Here is a 26,156-nt window from a genome sequence, read left to right as displayed (position 1 = left end):
CGGCGACTTGATCTACACAGAAATATCAAGAATGCTCTAAAATTGCTCTCCCCTTTTTTCTCCGATTTTCTAAACATAGCAAGCTTACTTTTTTAACGCTGCCGGAAAAGTAAAAGAGAGAATAAGATACATACCGACTGCAGGTAGAGAAATAGCTCTAGCCAAGGGTCTGTGTCCTATAGAAGCACTAGGAGAGGCAGAAGCAGCGGATGGTGCAGCCTGTACTTCAGCTTGACGCAGCTGTAGAAGCTGCTGATGTTGAAGTAGCTGTTGCTGCAGCATTCCTCTCTGGTGAGGGTCTTGCCGCTGAAACTGCTGTACTAACAAAAGCTCTTGAATCTGTTGCTCATTCAAGGGTCTTGATGTTGGAAGGTCTTCAGTGGTTCTTGCTGCTTGTGCTAGCTGTTGTTCTTTCTTGTGCTGCTGGTAAGCCTTTTCTTTTAGAACCGCTTGTTCCTGTTCTTTCTGGAACTGTAGCATTTCTAAGTGATCCTTCAAGGTACCACGGGGTTCTTTTTCTGGCTGTGGAACTTTAGGAAAGTTCTGCTTACCTAGCTGCTGCATCAGAAGATCTTGCTGTAGCTGTTTTAGGTAGAGCGATTGACTTTGCTGGAGCCTCTGTTGCTGTAAGAACTGTAAGTGCTGTTGTTGTTGCAGAAGCTCTTGATTTTGTTTTAATATCTGCTGCTGCTGAAGCTGGGGATTGTTCGATATGGAGTACCCAGGTGCTGAAAGAGTGAGCCTAAGAGGACGGTGATGCAGAGACGATGCTTGTGAAGTTGGTGACAGAGTTGATTTAGGAATGGAAAGAAGGTTGTTTTGAGATGGTGGTGATCCCCTTCCCGTTAACGAGGGGTGCTGTCCACGGCTGAGAAGTGAGTTCGAATTGTGTACATGGCCACCAGATAGCCCCAGCATTTTACTCTGAGCCTTTGCCAGTGCAAGATTTTTGAACTGGACTTGTTTCAAAGCAGCAGCGTTAAGACTACTATCATCATCTTCTTCCATGCTGTCGTACAGCGCGTCATTAGCATACGGACTTTGAAATTCAGCGTCATTACTGATGCCTTGACTTGCAAGACTTGCGTGATTGAGGAAATGATATCGATTGGCCAAGAGTTTACTGATATGTGAACGGTCTATATTGGCTGATAGTCGTGGAATAGCTTGGAGGTTAGGAAGACTGTGCCCAAAGGTAGATCCAGGTGCTCCCAATGGAGAAGAACGCTGTTACAAAAATAAAAGGAAAGTTAAATTTTCTCAGCAGTAATCGCCACTAATAATAGCGCTGCGCTGGGTAGGCTTGATGCTATGGGCGTAGGAAACGATAGGTTGTAAAATTGTGGAAAAATAAAAATTGAAAAAAAAGAGAGAGTAAACAAATAAGGAAAATGGCGACAGATAGGCAAAAGTCCAAGTGAAAAATAAAGAAAATATTTTCTATTGTCTACCAAAAGCTCGTATTTTCTACTCATACAAGGAACTTCCATATAAGAGCTCCAGCCGCGCTTTCAAGAAAATATTTTCTATCGTTACCAAAAGCTCGTGTTTTCTACTCATACAAGGAGCTTCCATATAAGAGCTACAGCCGGCCGCGCTTTTATTGTATGCTACTATTACCTAAATAATCTGACCTAATCTTATATGAATCCTATAAGAATAAAGATTAAGTCTATAAGTGCGTTAATCTTTTTTGTGCTGTATCTAAGTAATCTACAGTGGCAAGTCTTAACGACCGGAATGTTTTCGTGCGCCGGTCTTTTTGAATTGGAGGCTCGCGCCTTCTAGAACAAACCACATAAGCTGAATATCTCCCAAACATCTCTAATTCCAAGCAATCTATTTTCAGTTTTTATCTTTTATCATAACTACCGCTCATACCCGTCTTTGGGTACTTTCTAGAAAAAAGACATTTTGAATACTAATTTTTATCACTTCCCTCTATCTCAACATTAAAAAAAAGTTTTTATCGCATATTCCTGCATGTCGTTTGGTCTCGCGCTGTGTGCGTAAAATCTTTTATGTTTTTGTAACTTGTAAAAGTGAATAAGAGGGTCAGTCAAAAAACAGTCTTTTTACAAGCTCTTACAAGCAGGTCTTACAAGAAGGTCTTACAAGGAGCTCTTACAAGGAGGTCTTACAAGGAGATCTTACAAGGAGGTCTCACAAGAAGGTCTTACAAGCAGGTCTTACAAGGAGGTCTTACAAGGAGGTCATTTGCTGGTCGCACTAGCACGTTAGGGTTAATGCATATAGCTACTGGTAGTGCACGCGCTTTTTCTTCAAAGACCAAATATACCAGCAACATGAAGTGTACCATGTTATCAACATGAAAACAAATCCTACAAAACAAATGAATTCATTCCACCTTAGGAGATTCGAACAAACAAGTTAAAGAAAACAAACCTCTCTTCCTGGAGAAGCTGACACTGATTGAGTAGGAGAACCTGGATTAGAACGATCTGCATTTTCATTTCCTGTTGTCTCCACTAAAATAACATGAAAACAAACAAATTACTAATGTAAAAATAACCAGCTCCCTGCCATACGTCGTGCATATTTAATTGTGTGCTTAGATAGAGGGGATTTCATGTCTGAAGAGTTAAAATCCTATTAATTATGGTACCCGTTCGGTTTGCCATTCAAATCGCGCGACAAAATTGCTGATGGGTCTTTTTGGTACCGTTTGCGAACAAGCACACGGTACGACATAAACACTACCAACACTCAAATAACTTTAATTAAACAAATATGTACTACAGCCGTACATACAGATGTAAAAATAATTATCGATGAAATACAATTTTAGTGGATTTTTACTATTTAGTACGATTCAATGGTGTTATTTTCACACGTGAAGATATCATTTTTTATTAACAGAGAAAAAAAGAAAATTCATATATGGTATATTTCCATATACACTATTTCATATATATTTTTAAAAAGTGTAAGCATAGCCACGAGAGTACTGTATTTTGTAACTCATGTTCTTTCTAAAACTAAAGTTATTTCCTTTGGTTGTTTCTTACTTACACGTCATACTTCTGTGCAACTTATTTCCATTTCTATGTGGCCTGTGTAGTAGAGGGCTGCCTATCGTCCTGTGTTCGGCCACTTTAGCCTTCAGGCGAGACTTGACTTTCAGGTTTGGCTCAGAAGCTGTTAAGAAAAAAACATAGTATATATGATAAGAAAAAAGTGTACCTTTAATTTCATATATATTTTGATTGCAGGCAAGTAGACACAACACGTTACTTCTCGCTTTTTTTTATATATAGAACCTTTAGTATTTGTCGACTTTTTCTGTGTAAATAAAAACGATACACCGGTACCAAATCTGTCTAGCAAATGTTCCCTTCGTTTTAAAAAAATAAAGTTACGTCCATATTAATATTTTTTCTAAAACTTTTTTGAAAATTATTTTTTGCTTTCAATTAAACACCGAGGCAGGTGCCAAATTTGGCACTTAAAAGAACTAGTCTTTAAAGTATTTTGTCTTTTAGTATTTGAAAATTCCAAAAATCATCAAGCCACGTTAGTGATATTCTTATTTTCTTACCTGTTTTTCTCAAAGGAAAATGGTTTGCATCAAGATGAGATCCCAGAGGACCAAGATCGTCACCTTCCTTGTCCATGTTTTGACTCCTGCAACAACAATTAGCTATTTTCTGAAATATGAACAATATTCCACACTCCCCCTTTCGGAACCCTATAGGAGGTCCAGAAGAATTTCCTTGTGTCTTTTCATGATTAAATAAACTACAGTACTACAGGACTTCATGATGACATTTTTCCAGTGTCTTACTATAGCTTTCATCTACCAAATTCTAGGAATATAGTTAATGATGGATGGGAACCAAAAACCCAGATGTCAAAGAAACATGAAACAGCTCTAGCAATTTGAAAATGATTAAAGCACACAGTATGTTGCTCAATTCATCTGAACTTCCATAATTTGTTTGCATTATTTCAAAGAAGTGGACACCTTTCCCAAATTCCCTAGAATGACCATGAAAACAAAACCAAACCTCGTTGTCCAAGTTGGAATAATCATGTTATTGCTAATCACCACTGTAAGTACAGCAAAGCCAAAGTCGAACTGATGGTATTCAATATGTTCATGTATATAGGAGCAATGCTCTAACCAGTTTGAATAAGTTAGGATTGATTCTGAGAGGAGAAATAGACGTTCTTAACAACAACTTGATACTATTGTTTTATGGTCATAAAGTGAATCTAGGAAAGGTCTTTTCTGAACCACCATGTTTAAAGTCTTACCAGTGTTTGAAGGCAGAGTCATTGGTAAGGGATGCTACTGCTAACTCTCTCTGTTGCTTATTTAATACAAAAGTTTGCAACTTTTTCTTGACTGCACTGGATGTCACTTGAATAAACAGAATATAACAATTATTATGGCGTATTTGTCACATATTAGCTAAAGATCATCATCACAACAGTCATTACTACCACCATCACAACTACCATCACCATTGCCATGAAAACTACCATCTCACCATAATTACTACCACCATCACTAAAACCATCATTGTCGCCATGATCACCATCATGACTATTACCATCATCATTACAAACACCATCAAAATTACCATCTCACCATAATTACTACCACCATCACTAAAACCACCTTTGTCGCCATGATCACCATCATGACTATTACCATCATCATTACAAACACCATCAAAATTACCATCTCACCATAATTACTACCACCATCACTAAAACCATCATTGTCACCATGATCACCATCATGACTATTACCATCATCATTACAAACACCATCAAAATTACCATCTCACCATAATTACTACCACCATCACTAAAACCACCTTTGTCGCCATGATCACCATCATGACTATTACCATCATCATTACAAACACCATCAAAATTACCATCTCACCATAATTACTACCACCATCACTAAAACCACCTTTGTTGCCATGATCACCATCATGACTATTACCATCATCATTACAAACACCATCAAAATTACCTATCTCACCATAATTACTACCACCATCACTAAAACCACCTTTGTTGCCATGATCACCATCATGACTATTACCATCATCATTACAAACACCATCAAAATTACCATCTCACCATAATTACTACCACCATCACTAAAACCATCATTGTCGCCATGATCACCATCATGACTATTACCATCATCATTACAAACACCATCAAAATTACCATCTCACCATAATTACTACCACCATCACTAAAACCATCATTGTCACCATGATCACCATCATGACTATTACCATCATCATTACAAACACCATCAAAATTACCATCTCACCATAATTACTACCACCATCACTAAAACCACCTTTGTTGCCATGATCACCATCATGACTATTACCATCATCATTACAAACACCATCAAAATTACCATCTCACCATAATTACTACCACCATCACTAAAACCACCTTTGTCGCCATGATCACCATCATGACTATTACCATCATCATTACAAACACCATCAAAATTACCATCTCACCATAATTACTACCACCATCACTAAAACCACCTTTGTCGCCATGATCACCATCATGACTATTACCATCATCATTACAAACACCATCAAAATTACCATCTCACCATAATTACTACCACCATCACTAAAACCACCTTTGTCACCATGATCACCATCATGACTATTACCATCATCATTACAAACACCATCAAAATTACCATCTCACCATAATTACTACCACCATCACTAAAACCACCTTTGTTGCCATGATCACCATCATGACTATTACCATCATCATTACAAACACCATCAAAATTACCATCTCACCATAATTACTACCACCATCACTAAAACCACCTTTGTTGCCATGATCACCATCATGACTATTACCATCATCATTACAAACACCATCAAAATTACCATCACACCATAATTACTACCACCATCACTAAAACCACCTTTGTTGCCATGATCACCATCATGACTATTACCATCATCATTACAAACACCATCAAAATTACCATCTCACCATAATTACTACCACCATCACTAAAACCATCATTGTCGCCATGATCACCATCATGACTATTACCATCATCATTACAAACACCATCAAAATTACCATCACCAAATTACATGTATGAACCAAGTGCAGCTACATCCGTACAAATGATCAAGAGCCAAATATTTTCCCCTCCGGCCTGACCTAACTCAGTCAATGAGCATTTTATCACATGACCAAATTTTTGTTGTAAAAAGGCAGAAAAATCCTGCTAAAATTGATAAATACAGCCCTTGAAACTGAGAAGGGCTAGACAGGTCTTTCCAGCTTGTTCACATCAACCTGTCTTGCCCCCCTCACGTGACTTTTTCCAAAGGTTTGAATAGAGCATGCGAGCAGGGCCATAAAGGTCTTATTTGCATTTTATCATATAGATCTCTTAAGCTTTGTTGTTTGTTGTGCATATTTCAGACCATGTGAAGCCACTCTTTGGAGTTGATTCTTTCATGTGTAAATATTTCAACATGTTCATCAGGAAAAAAACAATTATTCTCAAGGGAATGTCAGATGAACTGAAATGGGTCTATTCACACACAAATTCAAGCCATATAAGTATTAAATTATTATTAGTATTATTATATTATTATTAGTATTATTATATTATTATTAGTATTATTATATTATTATTAGTATTATTATTAATATTATTTAAAGTGTATATGACACGAAAACATTCCATCATTTAAAATGTATAGTTTGTTAGTAATAATAAATATATCGTAACAAAATTTGTTTCAAAAGCTTATTTCTTGAGATATTTGCGAAAGTTAATCCCAATTTGTGACGTCATTTTGTTGACACGTACTCTAGATTCAGTAGTAATGTACTAAATATAAATTGTAATTCATATAAATTAACAACAAAAGACATATTTTAGTCAGCTTCATTTGATAGCTTACGTAGTACTCTTCCAATGTTGGGAAATTGAAAAGTGTACTACCTGAAATTAAGATTCTACATTCAAACATATTTCATGTATTTGCAACTAAATCTGGAGACTTGTAAACAAAATGACGTCACAACTCGTGCTAAAATTTTTTGAATTTTTAGAGAAATACGTTTTTGGAACAAATTTAACCGTGATATTCTTATTAATGCCAATAAACTACACATTCTTAACATTAAAATTTTTTCGTGTCATATACACTTTAATAATTCTCAACATAGATCTCAAACTAGTGAGCAGAAAGATCTTGTCTTGACTTACATTCTTGTGCTGTTTGGGATGATGCTGAAGATGGTGAGGCAGCTGATGAGGTCGCAGGTGGTAGGTGGGGTGGTTTGGGCTGTGATAAGGATTTGTTATGGTCTTCTTTTGACATTCTGTTCCCTGCATCTTCATCCTGGTCCATCAGTACCTCCTCCTCTTTCTGGGCTGGTTCATCTTCTGGTTCAACCTTGGATTAAGAAACAATAATATCACATCATTTGGGATCTCAAGCATGAGGATTACACCTTAACTTAAAGCTTTAATTTTATAAGATTATTTTCCCATGCGCCTTTCTCATGAAGCAGCTGCCTTGACTGGGACAATAGATTTTTACCCAAGATTCAACCAGTCAACACTGAGACAATGTTCAGTCAAAATTAGCACTTGGCTGGCTAAACGACTTTGTATCGACTGTACTGCTACTACTGTACCTACACCAAGGTGTTTGTAAATACCTTAATCTTTGGTTTAGGAGGTATTGGCTTGTCATGCTCCATGGAGGACTGATTGTTGTGGTCTCTCTCAAATTTCTTTTGTTTGTGGTGATGGCCATTCAAAGCCTGCTGTTGCATCTCTAATCTGTAGTTGAGTTCATGCTGCTGTTGCTGTTGTTGTTGCTGCTGTAGCAAATGTTGCTGCTGTATGTATAGTAACTGTTGTTGTAAATATTGTGGCTGGTGCACTCCATGCAGTTGCTCAAGCTGCTGCTGCTGTTGTTTAAACTGTAAAATTCCTGCAAGCTGCTGTTGTGCAGGTGTTAAGATATATGGCATGTTAGGGCCTTCCTGAGGAGGAGAGTAATTATCACCCATAGCTGCAAATATAAACAAACAATTGGTAAATATATCATGCTTTAATAAGATGATGCTGTTGTTGATGATAATGATAATAGTAATGATTTTGGCATCCAGCCAAAACAATGGAATGCTCTTCCATTACAGTAAGCATCAGACTTTTACCATTGGTGAATTATTTCAAGAAACAATTAATGACATATTTATTTAATAATGATGTTGAATTTTATAATTGAATTTCATATCATTGTTTCTTATCTGTATTTAGTTTTTTTATCCTAGTAAAGTGAGATTAATGGAGTGCACATTTTAGGAAATATAGTTATCATTATTGTTGTTGTTTTGTGTCAATCACATATTAGAGGTATAATCTGATGAAGGACTAATAGAAGCATCAGTATAGTAAAAAAAATGTTCTTACACATTGTTTAAGTTTCCTTATTATTTAACTCTTCACATTCAACATGACAATGCAGTCTCAACTAGTATTAAAGGTATCACTGAGTAATTTGGGATAATAATATTCCACAAATAGCTTCCAAATATAGTGCAAACCATAACCCTATTCTCAGGGTTTTCAATAGAAGCCGGCAACCGGTAGATTCTGCCGTCTACTCTTGCTATTTCTGCTGCCTACTCAGCCACTTCCCAATGTAATTGTAAATTTTGATTAAAGTTCTTTAAAGTTTGTTAAAATAAATTTTAACCCAATCTTTGTTGCTGTACTACAAAAACTGCAATGCAACTATGACGATCGTTGTCCGCCATCTTGAATTTTTGTGAGAAGAGTGAGACTGGTGACAAGTATGCCTTAATTACATGTTCCAGTGATTTCCGGTTTACCACCTATTTTAATTTCATAACCGCCTACCAAAAATGTTATTGACAACCCTGTATTCTGGGAAAAACCTGCAATTATATTAGAAAACAATGGAATCAATCAAAAATTATCCCCACTAGCACCATGATCCCTCCATTCCTGGCTAAATATTTTGAATTCAAATTTAAATGCTGTTTTTGATGCAAAATGATAATGAAAGTAAAGAAATTTAATTTTGAGAGGAAAAAAAGAAAGAAGGCAAGAAAGATTTTGAAGAAAGAGAGAGAGAGAGAAAAGAAAAATTGTGCTAGAAACAGATTTCTGATACATATTTACATAACATTTATATAATAAAATTACCCATGAACAACCATCTCTAATGAGATAATAGTCTCAGACTTAGTTATGACAACAATAATTTGACAACTGGTGCAATGGTGTCTAAATAATGAAACATATCTAAAACATATTTGAAATATAAACCTTCATAACTTAAAGACGTGACCCTAAAATGACAAAATATTTCCACAATCAACTATTCACTATCCAACAATTTTGAAGTTATTTTATAAAGGCTTATAGGCACTTTAAGTAGATAGATGTCAGAAAAAGCATTTGCAGATGTGCGTGGGTGGATTCTTTTAGAGTTTTGTATAGAGTTAACAAACTGATAAACCAAATGAACAGTCATATGGACAGCTATTTACCTTGTGCATAATATTGCTTCAAGTACTGACTAGGTATTGGCATAACAGGTGTTTTTCCTGTGACTGCTCTGCTACCTGAGGTTTCTGTAAAATAAATGAATAAATAAATAAATAAATAAACCAACAATGAACAAACGAAAGAACAAACAAACAAATGAACGTACAAATTAGCATAGGAACAAATAATAAATCACCAGCTATAATCCCATATAAGCAACTATCTTATTATTTTAAAATTGTCTCTCCTGTCCAAATTAAGTATTAATTTGGATCGTTTCCATTCACATTCTTTCAAGGGAAAACTATGTCTTATAGAATCAGTCTAGTCTAGTATAGTCTAGTCTAGTATGGTTTGGGATGATATAATCAATATGCAATAGGACTACATGTCTGTCCAATTTTGAAATAATTGAATTCAGAAAAGTTCCTCTGACTGCCAAATTGTACTTGGCCTATCAGCCTCTTCCAATTTTGTCAGTCCTTGGAATTTTTTTAGTCCTATTACCTACAAAAATAGGAAAATACCTTATACATGATTCCCAATAAGGTCTGAATAATACAGAATAATACTCTAAATGAGCTGTATGTATTGCCGCTGCTGATGCTTTTATAATTCTGTTTTTCTTCTAGAAGTAATAAATACCCACAAGAGTATAAAAAAGCTACAAGAGTATAGGAGTAAGGACATCAAAAACACATATAATGTAATACACTATCATCAGATCATTATCAGTAACTATATCTAATAACTATATCAGTAACTATATCCAACCTTACAAATTAGAATCTATATTAAACAATGTATAGCAAAAAGCTTAGGTCAAAGTTTCTATAAGAATAATTATCTGATTATTTACTTGAAGTTAATTTTCCTTATAATTTTCCCAGAAATAAATAAATATTTACCAAACAAAGTGATTCTATGCATCAATACACAACTAAAAAGCTTTTTGGAACTCTAAATAAAACAAAAATTGGGGTGTTTGTTCAAGCTAATGGTTTGTTATAAAGAAGAATTTCATATTGATTGACTATTTCAATATGATGATAAAGAACTGACATCAAAATAATCATTTAAAGCATGACATGATATCTCAACTTTAAGATATACAGTTAATGCACACTCTCTGTAATGTACAATAAATATACCTTGTCATACTGTTGGATTATATTTCACAGATACTGTAATAATATCTTCAGATAGCGCACTGTAAGTCTCTAGCACGAAACGAAACTCAAAGAATACAAAGGCTATAACCCTAAGTAAAATAACTATTCACTTAAAAGATGTCATGCTGCCATTGACATGAATATTTTAACAGTGCTGTCAAGTTTAAATACAGCAAACATCAATCTTATATCAATATAGTATTAAGTGAGATAAGATTGCATAGTTATTATTGGGGTATAATTTCTTAATAAACAGCATAAGGCTGGTTTATATATGCAATATGATTTCAAGGGGGGTGACTGTCACCTAGAAATTTATCATATAACGCTGTTAAATTGTGACATATTTCCATGCGTACTGAGGTCATGAACAAAAAAAGAAAAATCTTAAAAAACTACTTTTCATTTTGAACCTGGAAGTCATTAATGGCCGACATCACACTTCTAGTGGCCTCTTCAGATTTTACCTTATTCTTTATGATTTTTTATCATTTTTAAACTCTAAAGAGGGTGGTTAGTCACCTTATTATTGACCATCCTGGATCTGCCCTGGTAATTGTAGATGCACTCAATGTACAGTAATATAGTAATTTGTATATTATTACTTTAGTCTTATGGTTTTTAAACTCCAAAGAGCGTGGCAATGATAAATACCATTTAAATCTCCCCTCATAAGGGTGATGCACTTAATGGAGTAGTTATGATTGATATATATTTTTAGTATATATTAACTTATTCGAATCTTTATTAATTATTTTTACTCCACAGAGGGATTTGCTAGCCCCCTAATCTATCCCTTAAGATCTGGCCTTGTAGGGTAATGCACTTTACAGTGAAGAATTAAAAGATGATTAGATTGCTTACAACTGAACACGTTATGGATTTTACACTTAATATTTATATTCTATTTTCACATCAAAATCACAACATTTTCTGTTTCTAAAATTAATTATGAAATATAAGACATACAACAAAGGTCTTGTAAATTTCACTCTCCATTGCAGACATACTTTAATTTTCCTGTAATAATGATGTTCACTAGACAGTAATAATCCAAAAAAATAAGGAGGAAATAAGGTTGGGTGACATCCAACAAATCAAGATAATGTACATTAATACATCATTCTTTTGTAAGGAATAATAATTATAATAGCAATATAGCTCAACCAAAATATTATTGAAAATTTCAGAAATTGGTAAAATATATAATTGCCTTATAATTTTTCTTAAAAATTCTTACCATTTAAAACAACAAGAAAAACATTTTCTAGTTTCTTTCTTTAGGATTAGTTTAAGTTAATTGATAAAATTCTTTGTATTTTTCTCAATATAATATTTAAACTTGACTGTAACTATGTTACCTTTTCACTCTTTAGCTCTAACACTGAATTACTGCCACTTAATATACATTTTTTAGAACACCACAGATGGCTAATGTTTGATTAAAGCAATTTACTTACTTGTGAAAAAATGATTCATAGAACAAAATTGTACCTTTCTTCCAAGCGATTTTGAGATTTAAAGTTTGGGCAATATTATAATTTCTTTTGCGAGTTAATTACTACATGTATATAATATAAAGGAATCGAAATCAGCTAAAACATTTTTCATGTCACATGCACTTTAATTTAAAATGTGTAGTTCCAGAAATCATCCATACCCACCCCACAGAGGAATTTGGAATTTCCGAAGAGTAGGGGTGTCAGAGGAAGAACAAAATTACAGAGTTTGTATGGAAGAAAATTGGAATTTCCGGGGAGTAGGGGGGTGTCTTAAAAAATTCCTCTGTGAGGGGGGTATGGATAATTTTTGGAACTACACAATAAACATATGAATTTCCAGACTAAAAGGATTAATGCTAGGGTGGAATTAATAATATTTCATGGAATGAGAATGTTTAAACTATAATTATTCAGTCCTAATTATTCATATGTTTTTTTCTCTCACAATAATCTGCAACAATACTGAGTCCCAATTTGATAATAGATTGAACATTTCACTAATTCAGGTATAAATATTGCCTTCTTTAAGTTATATTACTCAGCAGGAAGACATAAATAATAGAAAATAAATATTCATTAGAGTTATAAATAGAATGCTATTTCTCCTTTTTCATGATGACCTTGACATTTTAAGGTTTAATATATGAATAAGTGTAATCATTTCTCAATAATGTCTTATTTCATATGGTTTAAAAAATTTAATTATGTCTCCAGGCATATAAATGACAGTCATGACTGGTTTTAAAGAATTTTTCCCTTTTATATTCAAATTTGGAGTGGAATAGAAAATAAAATAAAATTTGATTACAAAGCAAAAGATTAATACTTACAACTAAATGTACATTTTATTTACTTGCATCTTGACGAGAAAATGGTTTTCAAAATTAAATTCAGGCAAACCATTGCAAATTATAAACCATATGATAAATTCATCCAATTGAACATTTTATGTTTCCACTGTTTTAATAACTGCACACAGATCAAGACAACAGTCCTAACAGGGAAATCAGGTAACACTGCTGTCAATCAGAGTATGTAAAGGTACTGAACAATTTATTTGATTGACAGTAGTCTATTAACTGAATTCCCAGTCGTAACTTTTATCTCAATCAGCAAGTAACAATGAAAACAGTGGTAAGAAATTTGTTTAAACTCTATTTACTTATTAAATTACTATGCATTAAATAAATTTTTAGTAACTATGTGTGTAACATCTTATACTAAAGCAAGCTGTATACTAAAGTCTCTTAAATATAAAGAATTCAAATTGATAATGAGGACTTAATGGATTCAAATAGTACCCTAGCTCTAATTCTTGGAACAGTATCCCAATTAGCTGTACTACTGTGATATACAAGAAAGACGCACATGATAATAAAGTTTATGACACTAATCCATTGGAGTCTAGAAGCTGATTTCTGGAGAGGAATTAAGAAAACAGGAAAAAACAACACGGAATTTTACTCATATTCAAAACTTAGTTTGGAAAATTAAGCCAAGTATTGATAATGAGATGTGTGTTTACTCTCAATCCTTTCAACTAGAGAGTTACCATTACAGGAATTAAAAAAGCGAAAGCTATTCTTTCTAACTGACAGAATCATTACCAATGTGTTTTAAGATCTTAAACAAATTAGACTTAAAAATCAAGTCTTGACTGGAAAAAATTTATAAAATAAATGATAAAATAAGTACAAAATTATATAAATGATAAATTACATAAAAATTGCTATAAAAGGTATAAACAATTATAGTAAGTATGGTATTTTTCTTTGAAAAAGTTCCTTTTTAATTAGTGCTGAATCAAACCTGAAGTGAAAAAATGTCTGAAAGTGCCTTACTGTCAAATGCAGAGATAATTTTTCTTAGCTTTGTCATTCTAGCATAAATAGTAGAGGTGTGTAGAGGTACAAGACCAAGGTCCGACACAGACTGCAGGTGCATTCAGACACTTCTTTCATAACATATTCAAAAGTCAATGACCTGTCTTCGGAAGTTTGGTCTGACCCAATGCTGTTAGATACCCGACAAGCTAGTCTACAAGTAATTTTCATTGAATGTAAAAATTACACAAAATAAGACAAGACCAAGAGCAATCAAAATAAGGATTTGTTCATACCACCCTCATGAAAAAACTCCATCTCATTAGTGCTGGTCTTTTGAAGCAGCACTTATAAAGAAGTGGGTACTGGGAGACATGGAATACTATCAGCTTCTACTGACAGAACTGAACTTTGGCAAAAGTAATTACTGACATTAATAAGCTTGCCACTTCACCTTTTACCTTTTTAGGTAATCACAGCTTTCATCTTATCACTGAATTTGCATTCATAAGTGTTTGGAAGGTACAGATCTCCATTTTACAAAATATTATTAAGAAATCTTCAATATTCTTAATAATTGATATCTACTTTTGTATTTGCAAGAAAATAAATACAATGCCTTTATACTTTAAATTTTTTTTTCCAAAGAGTTATTTATCATTAAATGATTTTAAAAAATATGAATTTCATGTTTAAACAAAATGCAAGATTATTACTGTAAAAAAAAAATTCTACTTTCAATACATAATTACTAACCACTCAAAGGGCTTTTTCACTTAAATAGTCTGGAAATTAATAATAATTTGAAAATAACAAAGTTACAGCTGGAAACCTTTTTATGTAGGATAAGCAATAACCTAGACTGTGAATTATTATCAAAAGAAAAATTAGACTAAACAAAAACAAATAATAAGGGACTTGGAAAAAGGAGATATTTTAAAAAGTCAAAAGGTGTATCAACAAAGTCTGATGATATAAATCATTAAGTAGATATTAATTTTTTGCCTATATGGCAAACAATTCTAGACTGCAAACATCAATAACGTTACATAAGAAATACCTTTCTATTTACTGTGTAGTATATCACTGAAGGGTACCCACTGAAGGATATGTCTAGATATAGATATCAGAACCAGACATTTGATATGACAAGAAAGTGTCTATAAAGTGACATGTAGTTCTATGTCTAGTCAAATTCTTTAAGACAAGATATCATAATTTACATTAATAAATGCATAAGAATGTGTTAGGGTGCCCAGTATCACACAGTCTATTAGATAAGAACTACATAGTAATAACAATGTATCATCATAATGGCAGGACTGAGTAGCTATCTAGTCATCTCATAATGATCAGATAGAATTACCTACAACAGAATGAGATTACTAGAGTATAAGTCAAAAGTAAGGTTAGAATATAATACAAATTTGTTTACATAGACAATGACTATGTACATTCTGACAACATAATAAACATGTTGGGTCCAAATATTTGGATCAAGCTTAAAGCAGGAGATCAAAGACAAGGAAAAAGGTCAAACATATAATACCCTTAAAGGAGCTGCAGTTCAATATTTTCTAATTTTTTCAAGTTAGCTTTATAAAGTAATGTTCATAAACGAATGAAAATATGGCTACAGGCTCTAACAGCAGCTGGCTGAAGAGTTCAAAAAGCTTAAAATTTTCAAAAATCTTTGAATTTATAAATAAATCTTATGGCTGGAACCTATATAAAACTAGTTATTTCATTTACTGCAATTACCTACCCAGTCTACAAAATAACTATTATTTATGCGACTATTAACTATTTATATGATCAAAATACAGCTATTAAAATGTTAGAGTATTCTAAAATATTACATAAGACTATAACTATTTTAGGGAATGTGTATCCCTCTATTGCGAGCGAAGCAAGCAAAGTATATGCAATGTTTGAAGGAAAAAAGTACTTTCTTAATGGACATGCTAGGGTATTCATTTAGGGTTGGGGATTGGACAACGCTCTGATAACTGAGCAAAATTCTCCTGCTTAAACTACCATTAATTACTTAGTAATTTGTAAAATGTTCTTTTGGTCCCTTAGGACTCTCTGGCAGTTCATGCTCATCTCCTGTTATTTCAAAACTTAATGAAAACCCAGTATATAACCTTGAATCTAATATATTAGTCCTTGATAGCCCTGTTTTTAATATATATATTACCATCCCACATAAGATTATATCACACCAACTAAGAAGACACAATAAACCCACTCTGTTTACATCACATTAATGCTCTAAAAAGAATATTCTTATCATATGATAAACACAAATTTTCATTCAATGAGAGACAAAGAGCAGTCTAATTACTTTTTAATAACATAATGCCAGCGAACACAATACCTGTATCAACTACTACTCATGCAACCCAAACCAATTTTTCAAACTAATGTACATCTTTCAAGATAAATTCCTTAACGAGAGGCAGGATATAATGTATATATAACCAACATTCAACCAGAGAGTTTGAAGGGATCATCCCTAAACTAAGCAGCTTTACCTATAAAAGCAGCTAAATACCGTTGTTATTTCTTTTTGCTTTTTAGGATTGTTTGTAATGTAAAGCTGAAACATTTCGTTACTTAAATTAATGTGTATAATCTTTTTCTCTCCTAAGTCAATAATCTATTTTTAGTAACAAGTACAAAGTGTTTGGTTCTTTCTAATGCACTGCTTCAATATTTACAACATTTGCTTAGGAAAGATCCTTGACAGTGGTTTGGGGATGTCCAAAAGAAATGCAAGGTGAAAGTGCCATTTTAATAAGTTTGGAAACCATGTATTTTACACAAAGCAAACAATATCAGAGAATTGTCTCTTATGTTAAAATCTAACACCTCATGATGATGGTGTGAATCCTAACAACTACCTCAATCACAAACCATTAAAATGAAATATCAAATACTTTCAAACAAACATCGTATTACAATATAATATAGACCTAAAGTTATTGCAATGGAGCTTTTATTCGACTTTTATTTGCAATCAGTTGATACATTGTACATTATTGTACGTATTGCTCTCATATTAGGATCCACCGTTCGACACAAATTTGAAGAAGTATGCTTCTACTTGGATAAACAACACTGGATGTGACGTCAGGAACGGATATATTTTGTAGTGCATTGGATCACTGACGCTCAACAGCAATCAACTAAGTGTTCCGAGAAGGGAAATGGATAGAACAACAGCATATATTTGTGTTACCAGTTTGTAGAAGACAAGCAATTGTAGTTTGCTAACGAAATGGTTTCGAAGAAAAATAAATCTTATTTGAATATCGTTGCTAGGATTACTTTACAAAAATAGAATATAAGCTGGAAAAACACTCGATCACGAACACTGCAGTCTGTAATTGGTTTTGTTACATGTATACAGCAGCCATGTTTTTCCCTCATGTTTTCGGGTAAAGTCACTTCTGATATAACTTATGCTAATCCTGACCTATGTACTGAACCGCGAGTATTTTTATCAAAATGTGACAACAATACCATTGCAGTTTCATGGTTTAAATATGCACGATAGTGCTATCTTTAGCCCTTTGCGTTTTTATATATAGATGGATTATGGATGATTTGACTTAAATGAAGGAAGAGCACGAAATCCCCAGATGAGAGTCACAGAAGAAAATTCCTGGCCTGATTTGACTGGTGATTCGCATCTGAAGATTTCGTGCCTATTCTTGATTTAGAATCAGAAATGCCACATTGCTGGCCACGAGGATAAAAGTTAAAGAATAGCGCTAAAGCAAAAGGCAATACATACACTAGAAACTGAATTGACAAGCTTGGTATTATGTTATGTATTGGCCTTGATCGGTGTTCTAATTTCAAAGAGTACGACCATTACAAACTCCGCGTTTTCTTTGAGCATTCTCCCCCGTTTGTGTTCGATATTTGGGGAAAAATCGCAGTCAATCTGACCTGCCGCACTCTAACTGTGGCTGTTACGACAGCCATAGTGTAGCAATCAAACCACATCCGAACTGAGATAAGTTCAGTTTGGACCGGGCTCGCGGTGTCTTGTCAGACAAACCTCGGTAACTGCTAAAAATACGATGGCCGGTTTGTATTAGTATAAACTACCACCCGCCCAGATTGCTCATAATGGAACTCTTATCACGAAATACGAGCTACAGATTGTTAGGAACGAGGAAAAAACTTTATTCCTACCTGAATCACCAGCATCCATTAGATGTATGACTGAGCATCACATTGCAGTTGAGTGGAAGCGCTCGAGTTCTTCGGAAAAAATATAGCGAACTTCGAATGTTCCCAAGCCTACTGCGGCTCACGGATGGATATCTCCAATCCTGAAAAGAGAAAAACAAACCACGATTACAAAACGAATAATATGAAACGAAGTAAAGGGATCCATCATCGACCAAAATGGACGATAACACAAGAAGAATATAACCAATACGGTCAATCGGCTCGATTTGGTTCATTCGGCAGTGACTACTGTACTGATGACATGAATAAAAATTTCAACTCAAACAGTCTATTTAGACAAATGTTTGAAGCAACTCGCATTAATAACCAAGTAACGAGCTAGTGATGTTTCTAGTGTACCTGATAAAGCTCTAAGATGGCAGTGTTTTTCCCTTGAACGGCAAGACCTGATATAAAAACACAACGGAGATGACAAACCAGCGTCTTGAGCACAACATAAAGTTCGGAAGGGATTTGATCACATGACTAGCCTTTGGCCAATCACGAACACCTCGAAGGCAAACCTACGCTGAAGCGACCCTTGCAAATAAGCCATTCAATTTATTCACGCTATATTTAGAATCGTTCTTCAAAAACAGCACCAAAAAAACATTTGTATAATGAATTCAGTCAAAAAAGAAAGGAAAACACGAGTATTTAGTGATGCAAAAGCGTAAAAGACTCATACTCCTCAACACGGAGGTTGAGGTTTATCTAAATGATATTTCGTTGAACATCATCAAATCATAATTTATATTTTTATACGCAAGTCTAGTTTTAAAGGCGCAAAGGTGGTGACGTCAATCGACGTCAATGGTAACATGACGTGTTTGTTAGCTCATAGGAGCAAAAATTAAAAATATTATCAGTTATAAAGGTATTTCCAGCAAAGTATGTATTTTATCGACTTTATGTAAACAATTCGGTCAGGCACGAACAACATGTGAAGGAAAATGACGGCGGGCTTTGAAAAATGTTTTGTATAATATTATCATTTGAAAAAGTTGGTACATAATGTACATAGTTGCAATTACAATTGTAACGGAGTGTGTACTAAAGTGACACAAAAAGCGAAAATTCTAGCTAAAGTTGACAGATAAAGCCCCGCAAATACCCTTTCGTTTCGCAATGTTAAAGTGGTTTCCTTCTCACTCGGAGTGTGGGAGGTAAACCTTATCTTTCATGGTGGTATTAGTTTCTGAAAACGTCTTCGTCGTCCAATCAGAGTTCTTCCTTTAGTTGAAGTTTTGACCTAAAGTTAAAAGTTAAAATGCATTTTCGTCATTTATTGAGTGTAGTACTGTAATCTATTTGTCGTGAAACCCCCTCCAAGTTATGAGACGTTCTCGCTTTCATTTCTTCATGCCAGGCACTATTCCCAAGGTCAGAATGAAAAATTGTTTACTAGGCTAGTAAACTAAGTTGATTTAGTAAAATTCGAACTAACACCACAGCAAATATAGCAAATCTGATTGCATGTAGGAATTAAATATGATTAAAACCGAAGTTGCTTGTTCGTCGTTATTCCCCTCTTTCTTCCCGTCATGCACTGAAACTTTGATGCACGGGATTACTCACTAAAAATTTAAAGGATGATGTGTACGCTAAAAAAATCAATTTCGTAATGCGCCACTCGAAAGCATCTTAATTATAGCTAACATTTTTTCCACCATAAAGCTATCTAGCTTCGCTGTTAAGTACTGATTAAATCAAAATTGCCGCAGATGGAGCAAAACCCACTCAAATACTAATGGTATGAATGATATGCTGGGGCCCTGATTTCTTTCTACAGCTTTGCAACGTGCTAAACCTAAGTGGGCCTGATATGAAGTATATATATCGCACGTAAATATCCTGAAGGAGGGCAGTTGCGTCCTTGACAACGCGAACATTTAATGTATCGCTAGAAATTTGTTGTACGTGTAAATGAGTTTAACGACTGACAAGTAGGTGTGTTACGCAACCTTTAAGGAAAATCGAGTACCATACAGAAAATATGGCAATCACGCATTTTTCCATCCATTAAAAAAAACCAAGGTTTTTTTCGCTTGATCTATTTTATCACCATTAATATATTTTTTACGGCGATTCCCTTCTCAGTACAGTTATGTTTCACATTTCCGAAACATTGTAGGTAGGCGTCTCGACGACAATGATCTTGATGTAATAGGCTCTGATTTTCTTAGTATTTCCTGTTTTGGGCGGAAAGTAAAATGGATTTCAAAGACTGAAAACACATTCAATATGTCTGTCTGACAATGCAGGGGTGTCCATGGCCTTTTTCGATGTCCCCCTAAAACTAACCCAAACCACAACAGGAAAGACCCACCTAGTTACACTTACAAATGTAAGGCTCATATATGATTTACCTGATCAGTGTAAAGATTAGAATCAACTGAAATGGGATGTTCAACATCTGGTCTATTGTCTTTCATTTGAGAGCAGATAAGCGTAGACTCTACGGTGTTAAATCAGAGGCAAATCTAGGAGGGTAGTGAGGGAAAAATATGTCCTTCAGTTTGTGAATCTGGTTAAGCCTAATTAAAATGATACTCACGCTACGGTTAAAATTTTCAAATGTTTTTGCCCTTGTTAAATTTCATGTCCTGCAGTGAACTGGTTAACGCGTAGGTAGTTTGTATCCGATAAGGATGAAGTCCTCTTCTAATCAAAACGCCTATATAGAGTCCATACCTTATGATAAGAGAGCAGTCGCTGCTTCCATCGCCGGCCGAGCGTTGACGTTTGGATAACTGTGACTACTATTATTCTCACTGTTGCTTTCTATATATGTTTGCAGCTTAAACATTTACATATAACATTTTTAAGATTCGTTGAATAATGGTTTAAAAGAAGACTTTGTGGGGTCCAGAGACTTTGAACGTCAAAGTCCGAAAACACTTGCCCGTCGACTGTCCATTTACTGTCTGATCTTATTTAAAACAATCGGTAATACTTGAATTTGCGAATTCATAATGATAGCAGAACATAGCAGAACAACGTTTGGTTTGCTCCTTGAAATGAAATGCAAAACATTTTAGTATTTTGCCCTCGTTTGTTTTCATTCAGTTTCCATAGTTATATTTGACATTTCTTTTAAATTTGCAACTTTTATAGTACCCATGTTTTGTGTAGCGTTGGCTAATCTGAACTGTCACTCAGCTTCCTCTTCGTACTTAATAGCCATTAAGTCTTTAGTAGTTTTTATTAATTAGTGAAGATTCAAAAAATATGCGAAATTTTAGTTAAATATAGACTGAGAAGAAACAGTATTACTGCATATAATAAAATCAATTCTTCGTTTGCTAATATAGGACTGAGTATATATATGTGATTGTATGATGATTCAAAACTTGACACGAATTGCATCACGTCTATATACGTGAGTTTTTTCTAGTCTGTTTCTCAGTTACAATATAGCAATAACGCTGTAACTAAGGAGACGCCTATTGAGAACCAATAGTCACCATTATAGTGCTCAAGAAACTACTCGACAAATAATGATTATGTTTCGGTTCTCATTCATCATGATTGTCATGATTCGTCAGTATTTGATAGCCATAACGTTTTTTCTTAGTTGATGGGTGATGGAAGGTCAATTGTAGTCAGTCATAAGTGTAATGGAAGTCATTAAACATTAATACACAATATATAACAAATGTCGATTTAGGAACGGAAAATTTATATCAAAAAATGTATTGATTGTGCATCTGAAGTAAAAACCATGAAAAGTGATACTTTGAGTTTGAATTACGACCACTAGGATTCGTGACATCATCTTAGGGGAAATTTTAGTTAAAAACTGAATATTGTTTGATTAGTAGAGAGAGAATAATATTCGTGAAAAAGTAAAGGATACCATTTTAGTAATTAAAAAATTAGAGAAAAGGAGAAATTCACGGATAAAGATCAAAATCACGAAATCAGAGATGAAAGGTTATATTAGATTCTATAGGGGAACTCTTATCTGCTAAAATGAAAACATGTCAACTTTGGGTCTAGCACTATCTCTTTACCTTAACCCGGTGCCTTGCAATGTTGCACTTCTTACTTAGATTCTTTTTCAGTTTCCCTATATACCTAAATTTGCTATTCACAAGTCATAAAGACCTGGTATAAAAAGATTGAATACACACAATAAAGCTTTACGAGCGAACGTTAGCCAATGCGGCTTGACAAGGTTCCGGTAAGATTCAAGTACCCTTATGTTTGTCCTTTGGAACATGATTTATGATGATTCTTGAAATACTCTATGTAAATCATTGTATAAGGGGGCGTCTGGTTACTTACATATAAGATTAAAATTAATGTACGTATGTATGTGAGAAAATACCAAAACAAAATGGTAGTTTCAACCGGATTTCTTCCCAGTTTGCCTAATAGATTAGGGTGTGTGCAAGAGAAATTCCCAAGTTTCCAAATCCAAAGGAATCAGTGAAACTCACAACCGAGTTAGGACTGCCTTAGACTGAGCCAAACTGATACCTTGAGAATAGTTTATCTCTCGCAGTTAAAAACTAAATAAACATTTTTACAGATCAATGCATGGTTTTCAAAGTCCATTTACCGAAATCTGACCCGAGTGTCTCTTGTTCTTAAGCCGACAACTATGGCCCCAAACTTAAAAGTGCTTCCACGAAGCTATGACTGTGTCCGCCATTTACGATAAAGATTTGACTTGAAAACGCATTGAATAAGGTAATTGAAGTTGTTTGTTCACAAATAATAAGATCTTTAATACGGCCGCTCTATGCAAACAAACGTTAACACTAAATAAGATAAACCAAGGTAATATGCAAATGAAATTGGAATCGACTGAAAATGAATGGTAAAAATGATGACAGGTTTTGACGGCTTTACAAATAGAAAACTTAGAATTGATACTAAGAACGTTCCTTCTTAAAAGATATTTGAACAACAGATACAAGGCAATACTGACAAATTGACGGAGAACAACTTATCATTTCATTTGCAATTTAAGAGTTTTCGAGAGGTCACTGAGTCTGTTTTTCAGTTGTTCTTTTTGCTTCTTCAAGTGCAATTCCAGCTGATTTGCTTCACTGAGAAGTTCGTCTAATCTCGATGGGCAAAATGCTTCAAATGCTTCGCTTTCCCTAAGGAACATAAATCTTTTTTAGATCAATGAAAGGGATGAATCTTTATCATTTTTAAAGCAATGAAGTTCAACGAAAAAATGTTTAGCAATAGGTTTCCTTACGAAAATGGATGGCTCCACTTTAAGAAAAGCATCTTCGTTTCCTGTCCGATGTCTGTACATTGTAAATTCAAAAAACATAGCTATCGTTAAATATGATTAGTCCAACCAAGGAACGAATTCTATTGAGTATTCTACAATAACTTCTTTTTTCTAGGAAAGAGGAGCATCAGTATTTGATCCCCACCCCAAACGCCTTTTGCTCCTTCTTTCTTACGGACTGCAAACGCGGACTACTGAACCCCTCATGAATTTCTACTTAGTTGCTGAAGTCAATAAAAATAAGAGAGAAATAAACCACTGAAATCAAACAAACCTCGAAGAACAGTTTCAAGTCTAGCGCCTTCTGCTTGTAGATTTGGTCCTTTCATTTCAGGACCTTTGAAACCTAAAGGCGAGACGGACGGCATATAAGTATATATGAGACATATAGACACCTGACACTTATTTTGCAATCTTGAGTGATAAGGGGAAAAAATGATAAGGACTTGACTATCCAGTTTCGGAATAATATAAGCAATGAATTGTTGTGATTTTCGTGGTTTTTGAATCTGCGATTCGATCTCATTTTCACACACCTACATGTTATTCAAGAATGTCTGCATGCCTAAGAGAATTTATCAAGTAATGGGGTCCAAAAAAAATTCTGAACTTGGAAAGGTGGCGGGATGTGCTCCATACTATAATTTTTTATGAAAGCACACAGTGTCCTACCACAGGATCCTAACCCACCTGGAACTCCTCTTGGGTCAACCACGAAGCCCCCTATGCATATGTTTCTATTATTATTATTATCGCTACCTGGATTGTTTTGGTGGCACTTTGCCACCACTGGTGGACTTTTCTCTTCAGAACCAACACATATTTCCTGTCAATACAAAAATATTAGATAAGACGCATGGTTTTAAAGTGGCTAACTAATAGAACTAGTATCAACAATAAACTTAGGTATCAAGACAAATAATACCTTTACTCAGCTTTTACCAAAACAAGAACTTCATTTTCAGGCAGTTTTCCAAAAAGTGCTGTGCATCAGATAAATGGCCAATATTATTTCCAAAATCTATCGAATGTACTTTATGTTTATACTTACACCACAAGATTCTTGCATTTGTTTGGGTTTTTTCGCTATGTCCTGCGTTTGGGATTGCTGCAGCACTTCACTACCGCTAGAGCTAGAGAGGCTTAGTTCATCTTGACTGCGCTTTAGATTTCTTGACTGACTTGCAACGCTTTCCTGGTTATTTTTTGAAACGTCAAAAGACCCTCTAAACTTCTCATCGAACTTTGACATGTTGGTTTTGGACTACAATTTAACAAATAAATGATTAAACATGTTCAGTTCTAAAGCTTAAAGCTGAAATTGAATAGCTTACCACTGAGATTTTTAAGGCAAAAAAGACAAAAAATGACCTAAATTGGTAACCAAAAAAGTTAAGACGATTTGCTTATGATAGGAACACCTGAATAAATTGTCGAAAAACTATAACAGCAATTAAGCTTAACTAATTTTAAACGTTAACTTACCAAATCAAGATTTGGCTTATGTTTAGTCTCTCTAACTAAGAACTGGAAGAAAACATCATTTCACTCCATATTATTATGCCCGAACGCTATAGTTTTCTCCTGGAAATGTCGTGATGCTTGTAGCTTGTTGTATTGAGATCTAAAACGTTCAAGTGAATGAAGAAAAGAAGCAAAAAAGCGAAGATACAAGAGGATAATGACGGACAGACTATTACGCTTGGATCGACTTCATGTACTTCGAGTAGGCGCGGCCGCGTCAAATCCCGCCAAAAATTTCCCGCCATAACAAAGCCCGCATGATGATCGATCGCCCCCTTCCCGACCCCCACTTTCAAAATTATCATTCTTAATAGTATGAATAAGTAAAGCAATTGTTTTTGTTTTTCTTTTTTTTTTAATTTTAACAAAGAGGTCTTTTTCTGCCGAGATATTGTTTTAGTTTAAAAACTTTTGAGCTCATTTATACTTGGCTGACAAAACATCCAAATTGCCCTGTTTGCAATTGAGAGGGTTCAGTTTTTTGAGGCTATGCTAAAATACATACTATAAGAGCGTTTGCAAGAGGTTAGGAATGCTTGTGCTTGCTTTATACTCTTATTGTATTTTTTCTCTAGAATCTATATTGACTAAATTATCAAATTTGCGAATAATCATTGCTTTTCCATGATTGCACTCGGATGGTTTACTATCCGCTTTTGTAGTTGGGCAGGGATCTGATTGACCCAGGACATCCTGATCAAGGATTCCAGGAAGATAAACTATAAACACAGCAATAGCTGAAAGCTTCCAACAGTCCAGATGAGTATAGTTCTAAGATCCGTAACAAAAACATTATCAAATTGAAATCTATGTTAAAGCATTAATGCTCTCTTGGCGATAGCTAACATTAATGAACATCTCTTAAAATTCCACATGACGAAAACGATGGTCAATGCATTTGCCATGCATAACGCCCGGTTAAATTCATTAATATTCGACGTCCGTTTCAAACGTCGATTTTAATGTTGCCGGTCGCAATTGACAAAAACCAAAAACCAAAAACCAAAAACCGCTGAAATCTTGAGTCTTTTTAATTTA

At 34.4% G+C, this 26,156-nt stretch overlaps 1 protein-coding gene and 1 long non-coding RNA gene across 3 annotated transcripts in view; both read right to left on the bottom strand.

Annotated features, from left to right (window-relative positions):
* LOC116288571 (histone deacetylase 4) overlaps positions 1–18,948 on the bottom strand; it is a 29,194-nt gene extending 10,246 nt beyond the window's left edge. Inside the window, exons 1-10 of one of the 2 annotated variants that reach the window (XM_031695373.2) lie at positions 18,698–18,948; positions 18,299–18,438; positions 9,595–9,678; positions 7,729–8,087; positions 7,271–7,460; positions 4,279–4,384; positions 3,560–3,645; positions 3,034–3,159; positions 2,407–2,489; positions 135–1,227 (exon numbers count right to left, since the gene is read on the bottom strand). In XM_031695373.2, the coding sequence (XP_031551233.1) occupies positions 135–1,227; positions 2,407–2,489; positions 3,034–3,159; positions 3,560–3,645; positions 4,279–4,384; positions 7,271–7,460; positions 7,729–8,087; positions 9,595–9,678; positions 18,299–18,317 (2,146 nt within the window). In that variant the 5' untranslated portion in view covers positions 18,318–18,438; positions 18,698–18,948. Of the gene's footprint in view, positions 1–134; positions 1,228–2,406; positions 2,490–3,033; positions 3,160–3,559; positions 3,646–4,278; positions 4,385–7,270; positions 7,461–7,728; positions 8,088–9,594; positions 9,679–10,743; positions 10,766–18,298; positions 18,439–18,697 lie in introns of those variants that run through there. The other variant, XM_031695374.2, reaches the window with a different exon arrangement.
* Positions 18,949–23,214: 4,266 nt separating this feature from the next.
* LOC116288595 (uncharacterized) lies at positions 23,215–23,945 on the bottom strand. Its single transcript, XR_016120152.1, has 3 exons — positions 23,869–23,945; positions 23,556–23,607; positions 23,215–23,451 (listed from the first exon to the last, which is right to left on the bottom strand). It is a non-coding gene; the product is annotated as an uncharacterized LOC116288595 (long non-coding RNA).
* Between the last annotated feature and the right edge of the window lie 2,211 nt (positions 23,946–26,156).

The sequence above is a fragment of the Actinia tenebrosa genome, unplaced genomic scaffold (assembly GCF_029948245.1).
Source record: "Actinia tenebrosa isolate PJP-AT-01 unplaced genomic scaffold, QUT_ActTen_1.0 PGA_scaffold1__47_contigs__length_23844297, whole genome shotgun sequence".
In the NCBI taxonomy this organism is placed as follows: Eukaryota; Metazoa; Cnidaria; class Anthozoa; order Actiniaria; family Actiniidae; genus Actinia; species Actinia tenebrosa.
This window is presented reverse-complemented; position numbering and strand designations above follow the sequence as displayed.